At 38.4% G+C, this 25,306-nt stretch overlaps 1 protein-coding gene across 8 annotated transcripts in view; it reads left to right on the top strand.

The window, feature by feature from the left end:
• The window catches only part of Cep57l1 (centrosomal protein 57 like 1), a 68,021-nt gene that overhangs the window by 23,780 nt on the left and 18,935 nt on the right, over positions 1 to 25,306 (top strand). For 6 of the 8 annotated variants that reach the window (XR_003846971.1, XR_003846970.1, XM_029555735.1 and 3 more), the window contains 5 exons: positions 13,719 to 13,881; positions 15,388 to 15,567; positions 18,127 to 18,248; positions 22,194 to 22,310; positions 23,955 to 24,032. Coding sequence is in view for 6 of the 8 variants with exons in the window: in XM_029555735.1 (XP_029411595.1) it covers positions 13,719 to 13,881; positions 15,388 to 15,567; positions 18,127 to 18,248; positions 22,194 to 22,310; positions 23,955 to 24,032 (660 nt within the window). In the remaining 2 variants the exon portion in view is untranslated. Of the gene's footprint in view, positions 1 to 13,718; positions 13,882 to 15,387; positions 15,568 to 18,124; positions 18,249 to 22,193; positions 22,311 to 23,954; positions 24,033 to 25,306 lie in introns of all 8 variants that reach the window. The other 2 variants (XM_029555736.1, XM_008852435.3) reach the window with 2 other exon arrangements.

Genomic DNA, 25,306 nt, shown 5'->3' with positions numbered 1-25,306 from the left:
AATATACAATGCCCTTTTATAGTACATAGGAGTTTAGACTGGGAACGTGGAAAATAAAATAAAATAAATAAACAAACATAATTGCCCTTCTTGAGTTTATATTGAGATAGAAGACATGAGACATTTATAGATAAAAATATGTAACTGTAACACATATCCATATAAATAATCAAGACAATTCCAACTGCTTTCTACCTTTGCAGAAATGCTGTTGAGAAGAAACTGTATTAGATTTTTTTGTTTCTTATTTTAATTATCTTTGTCCTTTTTAAAAAAAGGCTATAATTTTGAAATTTTATTTTTCTTTATTCACTTTAACTTGAAGCTTTTTTTTTTTTTTTTTTTTTTTTTTTTTTTTTTTTTTTTTGGTCTTTTGAGACAGGGTCTCCCTGTAGCCCCAGCTGTCCTGGAACTCACTATGTGGACCAGGCTGGCCTTGAACTCACAGAGATCCACTTGCCTCTGCCTCCTGAGTGCTGGGATTAAAGGCGTGCACCACCAAGCCAGGCTAACTTAAAACATTTTCTCATGAATAGTCAAAATAAATCTTGGTAAAGTTGATGGAAAGTCTAATCATTTAAATGATCTTAAATATTGTAAGTTCCAAACCTACTGGATACAAATTTGTTATGGAAAATGTAGTTATTAGATAAAACATTCCTGAGCCTAGGTTTTTGTTTGTTTTAGATTCGGCACATGATAAATTTGCTTAGAAATTAGGTAGCTCCTAGGCCAGCCAGATGGCTCAGCAAACAAAGGCACTTGCTGCTAACTCTGATGACCTGAATTTGATTCTTGGGACACCCACATGGTGGAAAAAGAGACCCATTCTCACATGTCCCCTGACCTCCACATGAGTCCTTTGGTGCTAGCACACACATACACACACACACACACACAAAATGTAAAACAATTTTAAAAAGGAAATTAGGTAACTCTTATAACATAGATTAAGTTAGACTGTGTACATGAACAATTGATGTTGCATTGTATTTATAAAACATTTGTAAGAAGTTGGCATTACTTTATCCTCTTTTTTTTTTTTTTGAGACAGGGTCTCACTATGTAACCCTGGCTGGCCTGAACTTACTATGTGACTAAGCTGGCCTCAACTTGCAGAGGTCCACCTGCCTCTGCCTCCTGAGTGCTAGGATTTTTAGTGAGTGTGTCACCATGCCCAGCTACACTCTTTAAAAAAAAAAAAAGTTTTTTAGTTTATTAGTGAGAATGGAAGTAGAGCCCAGTGGTAGAGCACTTGCTTACATAGCATGGGCAAAGGCCCAGGGGTCAGTTCCCCGGACCAAAGAAACCAACTAAACAAAAAACATAAAACAAATAAGAATAGCTGTTTATTGTATTTATACCACAATACATGTCATACATTCACTTATTTCGGATGATGAGTTTAGAGAATGCCAAATAAAAATCTAGTAATAGTTGTAAAGTAAGCAAGCCAGTTTTAATGTATATACTGTTCACTCTCCTGTTATTTTTCCCCCTGTTTTATTTTGACTCTTAATTTTCATCAGTGAGATTAAAAACCATGCTATATGTGCTTCAGATTTCTGCATGGCAAAGAACACTAGACATGGATATTAAGTTACTGCTTGTTCTCACTTTGATTCCTTTGTTAGCGATTTTTCCTGCTCACCCTCCTCCCATACACACATTTGACGACTGGTCTTTGATCTCATTGCAAAATGTTTCTTCCTTCATCTCCTCAATGTTGGTGATCTTTAATATTTTGATCCCAATCTTTTTTTAAAAATTTTATTTATTATTTTTATTTTATGTGTATGCGTGTATTGCCTGCATGTAGGTAAGTGCACCCGTGTCGTGCAATGCCCACAGAGGTCAGAAGAGGATGTCGGATCCCCTGGAACTGGAGTGACAGACAGTTGTTAACTGCCATGTGGGGGCTGGGATTTGAACCTGGGTCTTCTGCAAGAACAACCAGTGTTCTTAACCGCTGAGCCATCTCTCCAGCCCTTGTTTTTTTCTTTTGTTTTTTTTTTTTTGTTGTTTTTTTTTTTGTTTTTCTTTGTCTCCAAAACTAATGATTCTTTTTTTTTAAGACAGGGTTTCATTATGTAGCCCTGGCTGACCTTGAATTTATAGATTCGTCTGCCTCTGCCTCCCAAATGCTGAGATTAAAGGTCTGTGCCATCACACTGAATTTTGCCTTAATACATTTGAGTGCAACCAAAAAAGATGTTTAGTACTGGTTTTCTAATGGACAAAGATGATGAATCTCAGCTACCTGCCTTGTGTTAGATTCCTAGGCACATGCTAGAAATTGCTGTTCTTTACCCTCTTCTTAACAATCTAATTGATAACCAAATCTAAATCTCTGAGTCCAGCCTACACTGCTTAGTTAACCTCTAGATCTAAATTTCATTCAGTTTCGGGACAGCTGTGTCTGTAAGCACCTCAAATTTGACACGTCTAAAACAGAATTTATTGTTTTCCTCAGACTTGTAGATCCTTTTATATTGCAATAATCCCCCCGGTCCCATGACTGCCTGAAACCCTGAATAGTACAGAACTTCCTATGTTGTATATACATACCTGTGATGAAGTTGAATGTATAAATTAGGGACAAGAAGAGATTAACAACAAAATAGAATTGTAACAACAGAGTGTAATAATAAAAGTTACACAAATGTGATCTCCCTCCAAAGAGTCAAAACACATATTAGTACTTTATTTTCAATGGAGGGGTTGTTCATTTGTTTTTTGACACAGAGTCTCATTCTGTAGCCCAGGCTGGCCTCAAGCTCCTGGTGATGCGCTTGTCTCACCTTCCTAAGTGCTAGGATTACAGATGTGTGCCACCATACTCAACTTAATGTTAGCATGTTCTGACTGTGGTAAACCTTGGGTAACTGAAATTGGCAGGTAAGGAAAGACTGCTATATTATTTCCATATATCTGAGGCAGTATAGAAAGAAAAGAAAAATAGTGGGGGTGTGGGAAGAGAAAAGAACCCCCACCCTGGAGTCCAGTAGAGGCCTTTTGCCAGCTGAAACTGAAGGATTCTAACACAGCAGCATTTCCTGAAGGCCTTTCTTGCTTCCTAGCTGTAAACCTGCATTTTTTTTTTTTTCTCTAAGACTTTCACTAGAAACCCCATTTACAGGAAAAGGACGTGTCCTAACCCTCTTGGGCAACCATAGTGGCCCTTTTTTTATTTTATTAGATTGTAATCCCATCCAAGGCACTTTTGGAATCACTATATAGTCTCAGTTACTGAAAAGGGGACTAGAGAGAGAAGAGGGGAGGATCCTTTAGAAACTCACTGAACAATAAAATTCTAAAAGCTTCCAGAACCTATATACAGATCTATGTTAAAAATTCCTTTTACTGGGGACTGAAGAGCACTGGCTGCTCTTATGAAGGACCCAGATTCAGTTCTCAGCTACCTACATGGTGGCTAATAGCCATTCTGTAACTTCAGTTCCAGGTGATCCAACAGCCTCTTCTGGCCTCTGAGGGCATAGCACTCATGTAGTACACATGCATGCATGCAGGCAGAACATTTATATGCATAAAATAAATAAAAATTTGAATGTCTTTTTAATAAACTCCATCTCTGGGGTGGAGTACAACTCAGTGGGTAAAGCGCTTGGAGTTCAAATCCTCAGCACCCACATCAAAAAAATTGCACCTGTAACCCAGGTCTGGGAGGGTGGAGACAGGAGGATGCCAGGAGCTTGCTGGCCAGCCAGTCTAACCAATCAGTGAGCTTCAGGTTCCATGAGAGACCATACCTTGATGATGATGATAATAATAATAATAATTAATAATAATAATAATAAATAATAGAGGTGGAGAGTGATAGAGGAAAATACCCAATGTCCCTTTTTACCTGCAAATATGCTCCTCCTTCCACCACCACCTAGTAAATAAATAAATTCCAACTGTGTTTCATACTGGCTCATTCTGAAACTTTTCTCCAACCAAAGATCTGGCTTTACCTGAGTGGAGTTCCTCCAAAGATTAAGGGAACTCTTCAAACTTCTGGCAGCAGTCCTGATAACAGTCTCCTGTTACACTACCATTGATGTATCTACTTGCCCAAATGAAAATTTGAGGAATGTTTTTGAGTATTTCCTGCCCCAGCCCATTTCACATATCTAGCTAGTTCCTGAGTCCTTTTGAATGTATCTTCCAAGTAGCTTTCAAATTCTTTATTTTCTAGTTATATTTCAGGCCTGGAATTTCCTTATTTTGAATTACATCAGTTTGTCCTTCTGCCTATAATTTCCTTCCTTTTTAATGTGTCTACCTCATGGCTCTCTGAACACAGCTGTTAAAATGCAAACCTGATGATTATTCCCCCCTTTAGTCCTTCATTAACTTCTCATGGTCTGTTCAAATAAATACAAACTCCTAAGTGAAATATGCAAGGCGCTGCGTGCCTTGGCCTTGAATACCTTCTCAGCTTATCTCTCACTGCCAATATTTATTCACTGTGCTCCAGTCAAATTCCATAGGGCCTGTCATAGTCCTCCATGATTACATATTCTAGATCCACTAGTTGTGTGTTTCCAAATTTTATGTTCCTGTTAAGAGTGTTTTGGTTTTTGTCTTTCATCTTTCCTCAAGGTCTAGCGAGTCTCTATTAAACATAAGAGTGGTGCACTAAAAACTTAGTTGGGAATTTCAAATCCATGTACTTCATTTTGTCACCTTTAGTATCTTGGTTACTTGGGCTAGTCATATTCCCTAGATAAAGGTAGTCTCATCTGCACTTGTATATTTAGACTAACAGCACACTGGGAACTGATCTTCCTGCTCTCAGCTTGGTACCCCACTCTCATTTGGGGTTCTACAGGGTAAATTTAAAAATCACTCTGTTTAATTGAGTTGAGAATCTGCCTTTTTGCATTAACTGAGCCTACCTTTTTGCTTCACTGCTTATAAATCTGTCTGTCATTTTCTAAAGTTGTCACCTCTCCTGATCCCTTTGCATGTTTATGCCTTCCTGTGGGGGGAAAAAATGTTGTAATATTGGTTCAGTGGGTTTCCAGGAGAGAACAAAAGCTAGTGTCTGTGTTCAATCTGCTATTACCTAAACTTCTCTTTCAAATCTGTCTCAGACTTTGTGTCGGTCAGGGATATTAAGTAATTTTTTCTTTGTTCATTTGCTAATGGACATGTAGGTTGGTAAACATTGCTAGGTTATCTTTTTCCTTTTTTTCTTTATTTTTGTTGTAAAATCTTTATTGAATTTTTGTGTATTCCATACATAAAACCATCTTTATACCCCCCTTTCCCCTTCCCCTTTCCCTTGGTACTCTCCCATACCCCCCCCCCAAACTGGAGTTCATACATTCTGTCATTTGTATTAAGGCTTATTATGTAAAGTTAGTATTCCTGTGTTTCCCAGGTTGGATTCAAACTCATGCTCTTTTTGCCTCAGCCTAGTCTAGTGCTAGGATTATGTGTATATACTGGTCACTTCTGGCCTCTGTATCTTCCAAAGACCCTGCTGTTAGTTCTTTTGGTATATATCCAGAAGTAGGGTAGACATTTTTTGAAGAAAAAAATCAGCAAACTGGAAAAACACAGCTTAAGACATTATCTATAGTATAACACATAAAACAAAGAGGTTAAGAATATGCAAAACATTCACACTTAAGGCCAGAGCAGTTATAGATTTGGAAAATGGGTTCTTGACTGAAATCAAATATGAACAAAATGATTCAGAAGTTCTATTTTTAACAAAGAAGAAGAAAGTGAAAAACACATGCCCAGTTAACTAGAGAACAGAAAAGTGGGAAGCAATGTCCAAAAAGATATCTAACAATTTTCTGGCATTGTGTATTAGTTGCTTTTCTGATGCAATGATTAAAAAAAAAACTGTGACCAAAAAGTAAAGGACTTTGTTTTGGGCTTTTAGCTCCAGGGGGATCAGAGTGCATCTTGGTGGGCAGGTATGGCAGCAAGTGACAGGCACAGCAACAGGAGCAGGATGGGAGAACTCACGGCTTCAACTACAAGCACAAAGCAGAAAGGGCGAATTGGGAGTGGTGCAAGGCTGTACGCTCAAGGCTGGCCCTAATCACACACTTCCTCCAGCAAGGTTGTACCTCCTAAAGATTCCATGGCCTCCCCAAAGAGCACCATTGGGATCAAGTGTTTAACTACTTGAGGCTATGGAGTCATTTCTCATTCAAACCACCACACATTGATTTAGGAACCCAAATAAATCCGAAATTAGGTTAATAAAAAAAAAAAAGAGACCCACACTGAAACACATTGTAACAATGCAGTGTGATATTGCAGCAATACCAAGATAGACAGATGATCTTGAGTCAGAAAAAAAGCAGATTCCCTGTGAGAAAGACAATTTGACCAAAAGATGACCATGGCTAGTAATATGGAAGGTAGAAGATAGAATTATTTTGTTGTGCTCAGGAAAACATAACTGTCAACCCAGGAGTAGATAGTCCACGAAATCTTTCAAGAGAGTACGAGACATTTTAAGACAAAAAATAAGAAAATTCGTCCCTAGATATTGATCAACCAAGACTTTAAAATACATACTTCATGAAGAAGGAAAATAGGTCTGAGGAAGGAAATCTAAGAAAGAAAAAGTGGTGAATGTGGCAGGTTGGATTTCCCAGGAAGCAGACAGATGGTAGCATGTGCATTTATTAAAGTGTTCTTGGGATCAACCTCTATGGAAGAGAGGGGAAGGAACTAATGTCAGGGAAACAGAAGTTAAGCTGCAGTGAAGACTCAAAAAAGATTTCAGTGATCCCACAAGGAGCACTGGAGCTAGGGTAATTTTTCAGACAGTTGTGTTGAGTTGGAGCAAGAGGGCTAAACCTTCTACTCTTGAGTGGATGTACACTGGCCCTGGAAGGAGGCAGGACTGCAGGTAAAGCAGCATTCTTTAAACAAGGCAATCCCTAGAAGACTAAATGAAAGCATTCTCTGATCTGTGCTACATACCTCAGTGAAAATGAATGCCATAGAGCTTTCCATACCAACATAAATATCAAATACTTTAAATGAAAAAAAGTATAAATCCATTTATGTTTTTTGTTAATTTTAAGAAGATTTTATTTTTGAGATTTTTGTTTGTGTGTGTGTATGTGCAGGTACTCCAGGAGGCTTGAAGAGGGCATTGCATCCCCTGAAGCTGTAGTTACTGGTGGTTGTAAGCTGCCTGATGTGGGTGCTGGGAGGTAAACTTGGGTACTGCAAGAGCAGTACACACCCTTAACTGCTGAGTCATCATCTCTCCAACCCTGATTATTATTATTATTATTATTATTATTATTATTATTGTTGGGTTTGGTTTTTTTTTTTTCACAGATCCACCTACCTCTGCCTCCCAAATGCTGGGATTAAAGGCATGTGCCACCACACCCAGCTTTATTTTTTAAATTTAATTTATTTATTTTTATGTGTATGTGTGTTTTGCCTGTATATATGTAAGTGCATCCCCGTATGCAAACCCACTAAGGCCAAAAGAGGGCATTGAATCCTCTGGAACTGGAGTTATAGATGGTTGTTAGCTGCCATGTGGGTGCTGGAAACCAAACCCATGTCTTCTGCAAGAGCAGCCAGTACTTTTAATGACTAAGCCATCTCAGCAGCCTCTACTTTTTAAATTATGTGTATATGTGTATGTCTGTGTACATGTGTATGTGAGTGCAGGTGCCCACATAGGCCAGAAGTGAATGATGGATATCCAGAGCTGATTACAGTCCATTGTAAGCAGCCTCATATGGGTACTGAGATTCTCTGGAAGAGCAACAAATGCTTTAAACTGCTGAACCACCTCTCTTTAGCCCCCATTTATGTGAAATTTTAAGTCTACAAACATCAATACATTAAGGATACCATGCAAACATATTTCCTTTAGCTATGCATGTATGTGGTAAATTATATAAAATCAGATTCTAAGATATTAAGGAAGAAATCTGTGATTGTTCTTTTTTGTTTATTTTCTTTTTTTGAGATAGGATCTTACTGGATAGTCCACATTGACTTAAAAGTTACAGTCCTCATGCCACATTATTACAGGCATGCACCACCATGCCCAGCTAAGTCCGCTGGTCATGAGGAACATGTGGATGTTAGTTAGCTCCTAATTGATGTTCAGTGATGTTGATCTGGATCCAGTCAGCTCCACTGAGATTTAAACACAAAAGGACCCTGTATGATTGAGTCCTTTCTTTTTTATTTAGCCATTTTGCTTTTGATTAGGGGATTGAATGAATTTTATTACTTTTTATAGGCAGTTCAGGTACAGTGAATAATGAAATTTGAAAATGATGCTAAATTCAGCATTAGAATTTTATTGATATAAAATTCAATATATATCATAGCCATCAGAATAAATGTCCTCATTAATAAGTACTTATACATATTTCCTCAGAATTCTGCTTATTCATTAACAATTGGGTGGCAGCTTTCAGTTCTGCATGAAGACATCTCTCTCTTTTGATATAATGAACACAACTCAGAACTATTAAAGATAATAAAGGAATATGTTTGTATCAAAAGAGAGGAGTGGGCTTCTGACCCCCTCTTGAGCTTTAATAAGATTGTAGGATTCTATTTTTGATTCAGTGTTTCTTACATTTGTTTCTTAAGAGGCATTTTTCTTTTGACCATCCATTAGGATGGTCTCTATTTAGATAAATACAAATCAACCAGAGTCCTAAAACAAGAGTATGTTTCTCTAGCAACATAAATTTGGGGGATGCAGGAAACTTGAGCTATATGGAACATCTCTAGGTGATTCTGTTTTGGTTGTTGTAAAATGAGTTGATATACATTTTAAATACACCTGTGAGATTCTCTGAGTTTTAGAACTCTTAGCTACATAAGACTTCTATAGACTGGTACCATGGACTTTTCAAAGGTTTTTATTGTGTATTTGTTTATTTATGCATACTAGAGATTGAACATGATTCACAGATGTTCTACCACTGAGCTACACATCCCAACCTGATTTTTGTTTGGCATTCCTTTTTGAAATTTTGTTTTCAATGTAGTAAGCTTAGGATATTACTAAAGGTAGCATCCTGGAGAAATAAGTCAAGGCAGAATTACAAAGTTGTGAATATCTTTATTTGTGCTCAGCATAAACCTTTGTTCTGTATTGTTGTCTTTGTTCCTGTTCCTGTATTTCATTCACTGTGAAACAAAGTTTATGTTAATCAGTGTATTAGTTTGCAAGGGCTGCCATAGCAAATACCACAGTCTTTTTAAAGGCCCTGTCTCCAAAGATAGTCACATTCTGAGGTTCTGAGATTAGAGATTCACCATTTGAATTTTTGAAGACCACATTTCAGCCCATAACAGTCAGTGAAATTATGTAGTTTACACAGAATTGATGATTAATTTCCCTAGCTGCCAAGAATGGTTCCAGACATAACCCTAGTTTCCTTAGGCTATAACAGATTTGATATAAATGAGACCCACTTCTCCCACTCTTGCACATATGTAAAAAATCCCACTAGAATTCCTTGGGGGCTTTTTGGGTCTAGAGTCTTAAAAAAAAAAAAAAGATGTATTTTATTTTTAATTATGTGTGTGTGTGTGTGTATGTGTGTGTGTGTGTGTGTGTGTGTGTGTGTGTGTGTTAGGATAGATCCACACGAATGCAGGAGCCCTGAGAGACTAGAGACATAGGATCCCCTTGGAGCTGGAGTTACAGGCAATTATAAGCTGCCCACTGTGGGTGCTGGGAACTTACCTTAGGTCCTCTGCAAGAGCACTGTACACTCTAAACTGTTAAGTGATCTGTCTTTTTTTTTTTTTTTTTTTTTTTTTGTCTTTTTGAGACAAGGTCTCCTTGTAGCCTGGAACTCACTATGTAGATCTGCCTGCCTTCCAAGTGCTGGGATTAAAGGCGTGCACCACCATGCCTGGCCTCTAGCTGTCTTTTTAGTCACCTTCACCTAGGCCCTTTATTAGAAATGCAAGACTGGAGATTGGGGCCTAGATGCTTTTCTGTTGTTTTTAGAAATTTCTCTTCCATATGTTTGTGAATATGTCCATCACAGCTGTTCCCTCCTCTTTTCCCTCTTCCTCCTTTTTTCCTTCTTTCCCTCCCTCCTTTTCCTTGACCCTCTGCCTTTCTCTTTTCCTCCCTCTGTCCCTCCTTCTCACCCGTCCTCTCCCTTTCTCCCACTGCACTTCAATACTACCCATGTGCCAGAATCTTCAAGGAGCCAAAGTTGTATTATCTTAAGACAACTTACCCTCCATTGAAATATATTATGAAAAGTGGAGAATTTATTTATTTTTAAAGTATTTTATTATTTTTATTTTATATGTATGAGTGTTTTGCCTGCATTATGTAAGTGCACCATGTGCATGCAATGCCCAGCAGAGGCTAGAAGAGGGTGTTGGATCCCCTGGAACTGGAGTTATGATGGTTGTTAGCCACTATGTGGGTGCTGGGAATCAAACCCAGGTCCTCTGGAAAAACAGCAAGTGTTCTTAACTGCTGAACCATCAGCAGTTAACTGAACTATCTCTCTAACCCCAAAAGTAAGGAATTTAATGCCTCTGTCTTTTATAGATATTTTGGAAAATATCAGTGTTTATTCACAGGCTTCTCTCTTCTCTGGGTGTACATAGGGCAGACAGGATTAGAGTGACCGTGACCATACACTATTCAGAATCACTTCCTTCTTCAACCCAGTAGGGCTTTGATTTCTAGATCAGGCTTTTTATACTTGTTTCATCTTCCTTCAGCATGAAGTTTCCTCTTAGGATTTCTCAGCTCTTTCTGTAAATGAGTATTTAGTAGATTTATATACTTTTTATAACCCAGGACCGGATTGTAAGGGTTAAGCCATCATCCACATTACAGTGAGAACCTCTAAGTCCTATGTCACAGCATAGCCTGTTGTGTTCATAAACATTCTGTCATTCTAATGACAGAGATAGTTTAGAAGAAGGAAAAAGGCTAGACATGGTGTTGCTTCCCTATGATCCCAGCACATGGGAAGCAGAGACGAGGATTCCCACAAATTTAAGGCTGGCCTGGTCTATGTAACAGGTTTCAGGCCAGCCAGTGAAACCCTTCTCAAAAAAATCACAAACACGCACACACAGAGAGAGAGAGAGAAAAGATTTATGTTACCTCATGGTTTCATGATCAATCAGCCTTGTTGCCTTTGGGCCTGCAGAGAGGGAGCAGTTCATGGCAAAGTCACAGCAAGAAAAAACCTGCTAACTGAATGGCAGCTGAGGAAACAGTAGGAAGGGGCCAACTTCCAACACCTCTCTCCTCAGAAGGTGTGCCTAAATGACCCAACTTCCTTTCCTAAGCTCCGCCTTCTAAAGGTACCACCACACCTCATTAGCACCATAGTCTTTACCTGTGGGCCTTTGGGGACATTTAAGATTCAAACCTCTCTTCTCTCATCTCTTTACCATTTCTTTTTCTTCTTCCACCTTTAATGGGGTTCAGGTTGTTAGATTTGCATGACAAGTGCCTTTACCCACTGAGCCACCTCACCTGCTTTTCCTTTACCTTATTTTTATTCTACCGATGGTTTGGTACTGTTTATGTCTACTTTGACATGTTTTACACATTTCATTTAATACACAGTCTTATTTTTTATTTTTTTGGCAGTTTTCTGAGTAGCCATTATTTTATCAACATTAAAAAAGTCAAACTTGAACAAGTGGCGGTTTTTTTGTTTGTTTGTTTTTGTTTTTTTTAAAGACAGGGTCTCATGTAGCCCAGGATAGCCTCAAACTCACTAGATAGCTGAGAACGACCTTGAACTTCTGATCCTCCTGCCTCATCCCTCAAGTGTTAGGATTACAGACGTGTACGACAGTACCTCATTTCTGTGGTGCTGGGACTTTGTGCATACTAAGCAAGTACTCTACCAACTGAACTACATCCCCAGCCCAAACCAATTTTCTAATTGGTGCCAAAAGCCAATTTGTAAAATATGTTGTGCTTGGGTCAGAGGAAGCATAGTTTCCCAAAGACTTAAATGTGTAGCAACTAATGGCAAATTTTCATTTTTCCCATTATTGGAGCAACCCACCAGGGACTGAGAAGTGAGGCATATACTTAGTGTCTCCAGTGTTTTGAGAAGAATTTCTGCAGATACACAACCATCTTCAGAACTTATATACTTTGGGAGTTCTGCCTCCATGTTATAGTGAGCCAGCTGTGACTAACCTGATCTCTTATTTTGTGTAGAAATAGCTTTCTTCAATGGGAGACAGTATCTGAACAGCCATATCTGAGCTGATGGTTCAGAAGGGCTTCAAATCTGAAGAATCTAGAGTAGACTTATTTTGTTATTCTATTTTGGTTTTCTTTTCTTTATTTTTATTAGTAAATGGTAGTTGGTTCTAATAATAGCAAGTGTGGATCCAATGATAGCAGGTATGATTGTCTCTCAAGAGTAAAGAGCAGCAAGTATTTTTAAGTTTATTTTTATGTGTATGAGTGTTTTGCCTTGTTTGTATGTAACTGCGTCTGTGTTGGGCAATATTCACCAAGGCCAAAGAGGTTGTTGGATGGAACTGGAGTTACCAACAGTTGTTAGCCACCATATGGGTGCTGGAAACTGTCCTCTGCAAGTGCTCTTAACCACTGAGCCATTTCTCCAGCCCTGCATCAAGTTTTTTTTTTTAAGCTGAATAGCCTCTAATTTAGACAAATCAGATTGCTCTAAAGATAGCCAGTCATGGCAATAGCTAAAGTAGAAAATCCTAGAAGTTAAGTGTGTTCTTTGCCCTTCCCAGAAATATAGTCAAGGAAATGCTCCAGACTTTGCCTTGTGAGCTGGGAAATCAGTGAAGTCAAAAATCAAAATAGAGTAATTTTATAATGGAATTCTTAGAGTAACATTTGCAAAAAGTTTTGTTGCTTAGAATTGTGCCGGTGAGTTATTGTTTATTAACAATTATTACCTTGTTTTATCCAATGTGGTTGTGAATTAGGAATACTAACATCTATTAAGTAGAATACATTTCTAAAATACTTAAATTATGAAAAAGATTTTGAAAAGTTTGACAAAGAATTCACCTGCTAAAATAGTTAAAAAGAATGCATCTACCAAAAATAAAATTAAAAGACAGAAAAGAAAACCAAAATAGAATATAAAATAAATCCACTCTAGATTCTTCAGATTTGAAGCCCTTCTAAACTAGATGATTAGAATGCAAGTGCATTAAGTGAAGGTGTGTTTTATTCAAGGATTAAATTCAGAAATTTAATATATCGAAATATTTTCCTTGGAAATTCCTTAGGAAACCTACCTGTTGGCATCCAGCAGTGAATATTAGAGAATGGAGTTAATATTATAACTTATGTTTGAAACCTGTGTTGTCTTCAGCATAAGTACTTTAAACCCTAGAGTCATGCTTTTGTGGAGAAGTGTTCAGGCTATGGTACATATAACTTATGAACAACTAAGAAAAGTGGCAAATTTGCATCAATTACATATTATGCTTACTCCAGGGTACATGCTTAGAGAAAGTCAGGCTATACTTGCCTGTATTAGTTACACGGTAAATAATCATGTTTTTCTTTTTGTTACTGCTGAGTTTAATATAATTGAAGTTGTGATAATTAAGTTTGTAAAAATACAACTGTATAGTATTTAACTGTGTTATATTAAAAGTTTTACCTGAATTTGTATGTAATGCTTCTGTCCTCCAAGTGGAAGCAGTGATGCTATACTCTATCATTCTTTGACTCTCTGTAGATAATGGATTCTGAATTATCACACAGTGTAGTTGGAAGCTATCTTAAACCTCCACAAAGAATGTTTATTCCATCCTTCACTGAAAATGAGCCATTTCAGAATTGCTATGCTGTGAACTCTGAAGTTACCTCTTCTAAAATGTTTAATAGTCCAAATAGCCAAGGTAATGTTGATATAAAACTTTACATAAAATTAGAGGAACAGTATAAGGTACAAAAGCTTATCATTGTTTTGTAGAAAATAATGTGATTGTATATTTAATATTCATAAAACTTTAAAAATATTTTATGTGTATAGTGTTTAGCCTGTATATATGTATGTGTACTATGTGCATGCCTGATGCCTACAGAGGCCAGTAAAAGGCATCAGGACAGTTGTGAGCTGCCATGTAGATGCAGGGGACAGAACCTGAGTCCACTGCAAAAGCAGCAAGTGCTCTTAACTGCAGAGTCATTTCTCCAGCCCTATTCATCAAACTTTAGTCATTGTAATTCTATTTCTCAGTTTCTATGAATTACACAAGTCAGAATTACACAATTACAGCAATTCAGGCTATACTTGTCTGTACTAGTTACACAGTAAATAGTCATTTTTTTCTTTTTGTTACTACTGAGTTCAGTATAATTGAAGTTGTGATAATTAAGTTTGTAAAGATACAACTCTATAGTATTTAGCTATGTAATGTAACATTAAAAGTTTCACCTGAATTTTTATGTAATGCTTTTGTCCTTCAAGTGGAAACAGTGATTCTATACTATATTTTTCTTAACATTTCTTATTTGAGCTTCTTCAGCCTTATTTAATAAGATGAAGATTAATATAACCAGCTAGATATTTGTCACAGATCTATCATCAAAATATTCTTTTAGAAAATGGAAAAATAGGGGCTGGAGAGATAGCTCAGTGGTTAAGAGTACTGGCTGCTCTTTCAGAGGACCCGGGTTCGATTCCCAGCACCCAAATGGCAGTTAACAACCATCCGTAACTCCAGTTCCAGGAAATCTGACATCCTCTAACCTCCTCGGTCACTGCACGGCACAGGTGCACTTAGATACATGCAGACAATACATTCATACACGCACAAAAAATGAAATAAAAATTTTTTAAAAAGAAAACAGAAAAATACTCTTTTAATTACAAAAATCCATTAACTGTTACAGTTAAAATTAACTGTAGCAATTAGGTTTGGCGTGGTGGCACATGCCTTTAATTCTAGAACTTGGAAGGCAGAGGTAGGTAGAGCTCTGTGATTTGGAGGCCAGCCTGGTCTACATAACAGGTTCCAGACCAGCAGCTAGGGCTACATAGTGAGCCCATGTAAAAAATTTAGAAAAAAAAAAAAAAAGAAAGAAAATATGAGAAAAACTATCTTTAAAACTCAATTACTGTGTTATTTAGAAGCCCTTTCATTTGAAAAAATAGTCATTGTATTAAGTTACTTTAGAAATCACATTATAATAAAATTGTTTTTACAAGATATGTTAAAGGGAATTTATCTCTCTAATTTAGAGTTTTATTTATTTTCATTCTATGAGTAATATACATTAACTTGTACATTTTTCTGGTCACTTTAACGTATACTGCTCATCTTTTATTGTTACCCAAGTTACTCTGATTGTTATTTTCAAACACTCTGACTTAAAACATCAAGCAAATTTCTTTTCAACAGCACTCGTTTTAGCCTTAAAAACTCTTCAGGAAAAGATCCATCGTCTAGAGCTGGAGAGAGCACAAGCTGAAGACAACCTGAACGTTCTTTCCAGAGAAGCAGCACAATATAAAAAGGCCTTGGAGAGTGAAACAAATGAGAGAAATCTGGCACACCAGGAACTGATAAAGCAGAAAAAAGGTAAAAGAATGCAATAGTCCTCAGACCTGAGGCTTGCCAGAGTTTGCAACTTGAAATAATATCTAAGCAGAGTTACTCAAATATCTTTGTTCTTATATTAATTGAAACCTTGAGGCCTTGGTCTCAGACATTTTGATATTTATGGGAAACAAATGTAATTTTAAACTTACCACTATTCTATCTATTATCCCAGTTCTTAAATACATTTTTTGCAGGGGTTGGGGGTAATCTTCACATGTATTCCCAGGCTAGCCTTGAATTTGATATGTAGTTGAGGATGACCTTGCACTTCTGATCCTCCTGGTTTTCTGTTTCCACCTCCCAGTTGTTGGGATTACAAATGTGCACCACCATGCTTGATTTATGCAATGCTGTGGACTGAGCCCAGGGCGAGGCAAGCATTCTACCAATTGAGCTGTGTCCTTATCCCCCATTTTATAAATATTTAAGTTAAAAGAAAGTTTGTTTTTAGATAACTTGCATTTATAAATTAGAGTATTTTTTAGAATAACCAATAAAAACCAGCTTAGTTCATGATATAATTGAAATGCTAACGTAAAAATAATAGAAAACAATTTTGTTTAACTTGAAAAAAAAAATTGCAGGAGATAGGCGACTCAGTCAAGATTTCTGTGGAAATTATAAAAGGACATTAAACACAAGAGTTTTAAGAAATTTAGAGGGGGCTGGAGAGTTGGCTCAGCAGTTAAGACTACTTGCTGCTCTTGCAGAGGTCCTGGGTTCGGTCCATAACTCCCGTTCCAGGGGATCCAACTTCCGGCTTCTGTGGGCATTGCACAACATGGGTACACTTACATACTTCAGGCAAAACAATCATACACATAAAATAAAAATAAATAAAATCTTTTAAAAAAGAAATTAAGGTCAGGCATTGGCACGTTTTTAATCTCTGCACTCAAGAGGCAGAGGCAGAGGCCGAGGCCAGGGGCCAGGGACCAAGGAGGCAGGGGGCAGGGGCAGGGGCAAAAAGACAGAGGCAGAAGGAGAGGCAGAGGCAGGAGAAGCAGAGAGGCAGGCAGATCTCTGAGTTCAAGGTGAGTCTGGTCTACATAGTAAGTTCTAGACCAGCTGGGGCTACAGAGACAAGAAGGGAGGGAGGGAAATTTAGAATATGAGTTCTTTGTATAATTTTACTTCAAAACTCCCATATATTTGTTTTCCTTATAAAACACTCACCTGTGTAAATAAAGCCTAAGTTTGCATTTCACCTTAGAAACAGAATGAAGAACAAAAGTAGAGGAAAGAACTGATGAAAGCAAGAAAGTGAAAGAATTAAAAATAATTTTTTACCACTGTGTTTCTGGGTGGCACGCACCTTTAATCCCAGCACTTGGGAGGCAGAGGCAGGTGGATCTCTGTGAGTTCAAGGCCTGCCTGGTCTACATGGAGAGTTCCAGGACAGCTGGGGCTCCAGGGAGACCCTCTCTCAAAAAGACCAAAAAAAGGGGATTAGCCATGTGGTTGGTCAGTAGCTACAAGTAGAGGACAGAGCTGGGGAGATAGCCAGTGGATAAAGGTTCCCGTCAAGCCTGACAACCTGAGTTCGATCTACACGACTCACATGGTGGAAAGAAAGAACCTATTCCCACAGGTTATCTTCGGACCTCTAGAATGGGAGTACTAGAGTGTATGCTCCTGAGTTCCCTGGAAGGAAAGGAACGTAGGAATAGCTAATCAACTTTGCATTCTCTGTTTTTCTAGATGCTGTTGTTTCCTAAGAACAACCAAAATATTCATCCTACAAGGCATTAACATACTCCCCTTTGGAAGTGTGCCTTCTATCTTTTTAGGGGGAGAGATAATGTCAAACCAGTTGTAATTAATGAGGAATTCATAAAAAGTATGTTTAAAGTCTGTACTAAGAGCTAAAAGAAGCTACTTTAGGGACTGGAGAAATGGCCCAGTGATTAGAGTGCTTGCTGTACAATCATGAGGACCTGAATTTGAGTGCCCAGCACTCATATAAAAAAGCTGTTCATGCTGTGCATATCTCTAACCCTAGCACTACAGGGCAGAGACAGCTGCTTGCTGGCCAGCCAGCTAAATCAAAACAATGTCTCAGGTTCAGTGAGAGACCCTGTCTCAAAGCAATAAGGCAGAGAGCAATCGAGGAAGATAACCTGACATCCTCTGGCCTCCACATACTCACACACAGGTGCAGACACCTGCACACACACATGCATGCACCACACACATACAGTGTACTGCACAACATACGTAATATCACTTGTATCTTTTTTAAAATTATTTTTATTATTTTTATTTTATGTGTATGAGTATTGCCTGCATGTATGTAAGTGTACCCTCTAGAGGTCAGAATGGGACATTGGATGCCCTGGAACTGGAGTTATAGATAATTGTTAACCACCATGTGGATGCTGGGAAACCCAGATCTTCTGCCAGAGCTGCCAGTGCTCTTAACCACTGAATAATCTCTGCAGCCCCACACTTTTAGCTTTTGATTAAGTTTGTATAATAACTAAATCACTGATTCATGTGATAATCAGCTAATTGATTCATTATTTTGTCTTTTCATAGATATAAGTATACAATTAAGCTCAATTCAGTCTCATTGTATACTACTAGAGAAGCAACTAGAATATACAAAAAGAATGGTTCTCAATGTAGAACGAGAAAAGAATATGATTCTAGAACAACAGGTAAGTATTTTCTCCAACAAATGATATGTTTTTGAAGAATGGTATGTGGAAAAATTTTTATATTTTAACTAAAAGTAAACTGGGATATAAAACTATGTACAGGAAAGTTCCATCTACAGTAATGATAGACTAGGTCATTTAGGCCAACATTTTTGTAATGAAAACAAGAAAAACTTGACAGATAACCTGAAGAAGAAGCAAAAAAAAAAAAAAAAAAAAAAAAAAAAAAAGAAGATGACAACTAGAAAACTAACAAGGTGTAGTCATTAATTCTGAATCTTTATACAGATTTAACTCCAGAGAGCTCCACTTCCTTCTGAAGGCATTTTTTTATTTCAAAAGAGACCAATGAAAGGCTAAGCTACCTTTGACAACCATCCTTCTGTAGGCTGGTTCTACTTCCTGTGTGCAGCTGTTTGGCAGATGTGTCACAGATCTGGCATCTGCAGCATCTTGGGATCTCTGGCTTTACTTCCACAGTTTCATATACTGTCCTTTCACAGCCTCTTGCCCTGTCAGGGCCTTCATGCAGGGAACATTGCCTGACCTCAGTGACTCTCTGAAACCAAGGAAGACAAATCCATGACCTCCTCTCTCTTACATCTTTCATGCCTCCAAAGCCAGTACCATGTGGATGGCTCTGCCAAGTTTGGCTGACAGCTTGGAATGGACCCTGGTCCCCTTTGACCACATTGGTGGTAGCTTTAGATGGTTGAAGCAATTGCATGGGAACAAGTAGCCCCTTAGGCTTTCTCCTTTCACAAGTTGGAAGCTTAGCTGGGTGGTATCTTGCCATTGTTCAGTGCAGGGTAGGAAGCATCTCCTTAATGACACTAAATCTCTTAACAATTATAGATGGTTCAGTGGTTAAGAGCACTGGTTGCTCTTGCAGAGGACCCACACCCAGCACCCACATACTGGCTAACACCCATCTATAACTCCAGTTCATGGGAATAAGACACCCTCTTCTGACCTCCATAAGCATTGCATGACATGGGTGCACTTACATGCAGGCAATACACTCATACACATAAAATAAAAATAATAAAATATTTTTAAAAAACAATTACAGTCTCTCTTTCCACACATGCTTTCGCTGTAACATTAAAGCTTTCTTGTGCTCTTTTTCTCTCCAAACTTTACATTTTGTAGTTCTTTCTGCCCCACTTGTTTCTTTTCATTGTAGACCTGCATAATAGTTATCAGTAATGGGGGTGGAATGATGGCTTAGTAATTAAGAGCACTGACTGCTCTTTCAGAAGACCCAGGTTTGGTTCCAGCACCCATGCAGCAGCTAACAACCATATGTAACTCCAGTTCCAGGGAATCCGCAGGCACTACCTGTGGGAAGCGGGCGCGGTCAAGCCGGCCAAGATGGCGCCCTGGCTGGCTGCCAAGCCTCGTGACCCTCACTTGTTTGCTCCAACTCGCGCAAGCGCTGTAAGCTTGATCACGCGCAGCCTGCCTGACATGATACGTCACCGAGCATGATTCTGTTGTGTGGCCCAATGATTTGCTGTTCTGTCTGCATGTTAGCCCCGTGCTCATGTCCTGATTGGCTCCGTGTGATGGTCTGATTGTGGGATGGATCTGATGAGAGTATATATTGTGGGATGACAAAGAATAAGAGAGAGAGAATTGCTTGAACCTCACCTTGGCATCCATGTTGTCCTTTCCTCGGCTCTGCTGGTCAGAGTCTTGGTTCGCGGCAACTACCCATGTACTTATATACATGTAGTCAAAACACTCATACACATAAAATAAAAATAAGATAGCTTTTAAAAAAGACTTATAATAAGCAAGCCACAGACTCAACATTATGTTGTCTTGACATTTCTTCTATAAAAGAAATTAGTTCTTTTTAACTTAGCCTCGGGTAGATTCTTAGGGCAGAGTCAGAAGGCAGTCAGATTCTTTGCCAAAATATCATAAGAATGACCTCTAGCTTAGTTGCTGTTAAAGCCCTTGCTTCCCTCTGAAACCTCCTGTGCCATGTCCCTACCTACACATCACTGCCAGCATTACTGTTCTCTAGGCACCTGCTAGAACAGCCCACTAACCCCTGCTTACAGCATACAGCTGCATTTTTAGTCCAAAGTTCTAAAGTCTTACACATGCCTCCAAAAAACATGATCCGGTTCTTTACAGCAATAACCCATGCTCTGTACCAACTTCTGTATTAGTTCATTTTCAAGGAAACTTTTAGAAGGAAGAGTTTATTTGGGCTTACAGTTCCAGGGGAATAAGAGTCTACCATGATGTAGGGGTGTGGTGGCAAGCAGGGGTGTGGTGGCAAGAGCATGAAGCTGAGAGATCACTTCAGTCATAACCAGGAAGCAGAGATAATGAACTGGAAGTAAGATGAGGCTTTGAACTCTCAAAGCTCACTCAAGTGGCATACTTTCCATCAAAGATGCAACTCCTAAACCTTCCCCAAACAACACCAACTGGGGACCACTGTTAAGTATTTGAACCTGTGGGGGACATTTCTCATTCAACCCACCACATTCTCTTAGCATTTATATACCTGGAAAAGTTATTTGACTCATCATATTTGAAAGGTATCTGCTGAGCCATCTCCCTGGCCCTGTATATTTATTTTGTTATTGTTTTGTGATTTTGAGGGGGTTATGTTTGTTTGTTGTTGGGTTGTTTGTTTGTTTTGAGATAGTCTCACACTCTAAAGCTCAGGCTGGCCTTGACCTTGTAATGTTGCCTAGGCTGGCCTCCAAGTCCTGCCTCAGCCTCTGGAATGCCACGAATGCAGGAATGTGCCACCATGCTCTGCTTTAATTGACAGCTTTTCAATTTTTCAGCACATTATTTTGTTTCAGTTGACTTCATAGTATCTAAGGGTTATTCTTATCTCCATCCATGGGTTTCTATTTCTCAGGATTTTTTTTTAATGTTTTGTTTATTTTTATTTTATGTGTATGTTATGTCTCCATGTGTGTAAGTGCACCTGTGTCATGCAGTGCCTGCAGAAGACAGAAGAGGGCCTCGGATCCCCTCAAACTGAAGTTCTTAGCCACTGTGTGGGTACTGGGAATCAAACCTGGGTCTTCTGCAAGAACAGCCAGTGGTCTTAACTGCTGAACCATCTTTCCCGCCCTTTCTCAGGAGGTTGTTAAATTTTCTCTTTATCACTGATTTTCAACAATTTGATAATGGATGTACCTATGTGTGATTTCCTTTATACTGATTCTGCTTTTTTATTTCTGTGCTTTTTGAGATTTTTTTTTTAATTGTCACTATTTTTCATTACATTTGGAACATTTTATCTTTATCCTTCAAGTAATCATTCTGTCCTACTTCCATTGCTTCTAAGACTCCAATTAAATATTACACCATAGGTCTCCAGGCCTATGTTATTGATGGCTGCTTTTTGGTTTGTTGTAATTAATAGACTTTATTTTTTTAGAGCCATTTTAGGTTTATAGGGTTTATCCTTCCCCCTCAACAGTTGCCCTCAGTATTCATGTCTTACATAGTGTGGTGATAGACAGTGCTGTAAAACAGTCTATAGATAAATGTATGGGTAACTTTCCTTTTTATGTTTTATTCCTCTGATCATTGCACTTGTCTGTTAGAGTCAGAGAGAAGGGTAAGACAGTGAGTAGGTTTGGTCACCTTGTGGGTAACACTTTGTTTATTTAATGTAAGTTCTGCTACTGGTATTTTCCCTAGTATCATCATTATGTAAGGATGCATAGACGAGTTTATTCTAACAATGCAAATTTAGAAAGTTTCTTATTATATATTACATTTGCTCCTTAAAAATATTTGATTCTCTTGGTTTTTGCTTGGAAGCACCTAATATATATACATATATGCACATGTTTCTAGCAGACTATTTATATTGTATTTTGAATTCCCAGAAATTATATTATTCGTGATCCATTGGCATCAGTTGCCAAATTTAGGTTTTGTTTTTATCCTTTCCAGGCCCAGCTTCAAAGGGAAAAAGAACAAGATCAGATGAAGCTACATGCCAAACTTGAAAAGCTTGATGTCTTAGAAAAAGAGTGTTTTAGACTGACAACAACTCAGCAAACTGCTGAGGTAAGCTGCTGCCTGTCCTTTGAAGTGATGAAGCCAGGAGTAAATCTGTAGTGTTAAGCACAGCTAGCATTGCATATGAATCTAAATAAAAGATTTATAAATTTCATTTACAACTTTTAGTAATCTGGGTATTAATTTTCCTCATGGAGAGAATGTGTTCTGTCTTGGCATGAACAAGCTTGCCTTCTGATATAAAAGTATGATTTTGACTTCTAAGACGTCAGGGCATTTCCATTTGTCTGAGAATCAACCTAAAGGATATTAAAAGATGGCCTTTACCACTAGGTTGAGTTAAGCCTGTCCTAAATTCCTTATCCTTCTTTCTCCCCTAAATTCTTGTCATTTCATATTGTCCCCGAATCTTCTATCATCTTTGAAGTCTTCCTTGATTTATACTGTGGTCTGAAATTTCTACCTCTGAAACATTATTCCTATTCTGACCATACCACATATATAAAATGTAATGTATTTATAAGGTTAGACAATATATACATAGTTCCTTTCAAATTATTTCATTGCTTTGCTCTTTTACTGTTTCATGTTTGTTATTCTTTTTTTTTTTTTTTTTTTTAAATTTTTTGGTCTTTTTGAGACAGGGTCTCCCTGTAGCCCCAGCTGGCCTGGAACTCACTATGTAGACCAGGCTGGCCTCAAACTCACAGAGATCCACCTGCCTCTGCCTCCCGAGTGCTGGGATTAAAGGTGTGCACCACCACACCCAGCTCTTTTTTAAAATTTTTAAAAATTTATTTTAATTTTATGTGTATGAGTGTATTTCTTGTGCGTATGTAAGTGCACCCATGTTGTGAAATGCCTGAGGAAGTCAGAAGAGGGTGTTGGACCAAATGAAACTCGAGTTATGGGTAGTTGTTAGCCGCCATGTGGATGCTGGAATTTGAACCCTGGTCTTCTGCAAGAGCAGCTAATGCTCTTAACTACTAAGGCATCTCTCCAGTCCCTGTTATTCATTTTTAATTGTATTTATTATTACTGTGTATATGAATAGTGGTGGTGGTGCATGTGTGCCATAGCATGTGTGTGGAGGTGAGAGGACAACTTTATAGAGTTGGTTCTCTATTTCTATCCACTTGGGTTCCAGGGATCAAGCTCAGGTCATCAGGCTTGCACAGCAAGCCATCTTGCTGGCCCTCATGTTTATTATTCTTGTTTGCTAAAGAGCTGTACTAAATCAGCACTTAAGTAACAAGGACCATATCTTATATTTCTATTGTGTTTTCCTGCTCTTCTCCTTGCAACACCTACATCTTTTTCATGTGCACATGGTAGACATTGTTATTTTTCTGTTTTAAATGGAACATTGAGGCTCGAGACCATAATTGCCTGACCTTCAAAAGATATAATATTCTCAAAAGTTTGATCGTGACTTTTTTCATAGAAGTAAATCTATGAGTGAGTACATGCTTTGCTTTCACTTTATTCTCTTTACATACAGTAGTACTTAAGGAAGCATAGAAAAAAGTCAAGAAAAGTCTTAGCATCTTTTGTCATTCTTTTTTCTTACTTACCGTTTTAACTTTCCAGCTCTTAAAAATCAAGTCCTATTAGGATCCTCTTTTGAAAAGAAACAAAGAATATTTGGCTCTAGTTTTTATATAACAGCCCGAGATTTTCATTCTTTTCCAGGATAAGATTAAATATCTGGAGGAAAAACTTAAGGAAGAAGAACATCAGCGTAAGCTATTTGAAGACAAAGCTTGTGAGGTATCATTCTTTAATCTACCACACTGAGTTTAGTGTGGTTTTAGTACACTTTATTTTCATTAACTATTCCTTATTCTAGACTTAGTTTTGGCTTTCTAGATTTGTTATGTTTGTCTCTTTTTTGTTATGGTAATGAATTTCACATTTAGCCAGTGCATTCATATACTCAAATGCATTGTCAAGAGATCTTGCAAATACATATATTCTCTTGAGATAACTCCTAGAATACATTATTTTCAGCTTAAGATATATAAATATATATATATACACACACATATATGTGTATATACAAACACATGAACAATATTTAGAATATTCTTTCTCAAAAAGTTTTTGAGGCTCACCTCCCTCTGCTTCCCTGGGCCTGCACAACCCGCAGGCCTCTTTCCAACCCACAGTCCTTTATCTGGGGTAAGTCAATTGCATTCCCCCAGCCTCAGTCACCCTCCCATCTCCCCCACCCATCTCTCCTCCCAGCCTGGGTCCTGTCCCATTCCTTGTCTTGGTGCCCCAGACACCTGAGGAACCACAACTGCTTCCTGATCCTTTGCATCCAGACCAACCTAGTTCCTTCTTGGGTCCACAGGAGCACTCTGGGCCTGGCCCCGCCCTCACCTCCCTCTGCTTTCCTGGGCCTACATGATCCCCCAACCTCTTTCCTGGACGCCAGGGCTCACCATTCCTCTTCCTGAACCTTTGCATCCAGACCAACCCAGCTCCTCAGTGCAGTCCCCAGGAGCCCTTGGGGCCACTTCACACCCCCATCTTCCTTTGCCTCTCTGGGTGGCATGCCACCAGCTGCCCTAGATCAATATCTTTCCTTGGCCCAGCTCCCAGGCCAGTCCAACCCCCAAATTCCTGAAGCCAAAGTCGTTCCTGGAGGGATCCAGACCTTAGGAGAAAGCCTGAGAACATCTGATCCTCATATGACTTGGGCCTCTGTGGGAATTCCTCAAGACAAAAGCAATCTGGCCACTCCAATATGAAATCAAAAGAGAGAACTGGAAGCTTAGAGGAAACAGCTTTTCATGCCCCAAAAGTAAACCACAGAGACACATAAAGTTTACAAAAAGCAGACCTAAACTTGAAGGCTTGACAAGTCTCCCACAAGCATCAGAAACTACGAAAGAAATTCACATGTCAAAATCACAGAGAAAAAAATAATAACATGAAAAACCAAAATAACATATCCCCACCAAATACCAATAGTTCTCTTCAGGAGTGCAATGAGAACCCGCTGGAGATAATGCAGGACAGGGAGCTCAAAAGAACTC

The sequence above is a fragment of the Nannospalax galili genome, unplaced genomic scaffold, assembly GCF_000622305.1.
Source record: "Nannospalax galili isolate Female #2095 unplaced genomic scaffold, S.galili_v1.0 scaffold646, whole genome shotgun sequence".
NCBI classification, from domain to species: domain Eukaryota; kingdom Metazoa; phylum Chordata; class Mammalia; order Rodentia; family Spalacidae; genus Nannospalax; species Nannospalax galili.
This window is presented reverse-complemented; position numbering and strand designations above follow the sequence as displayed.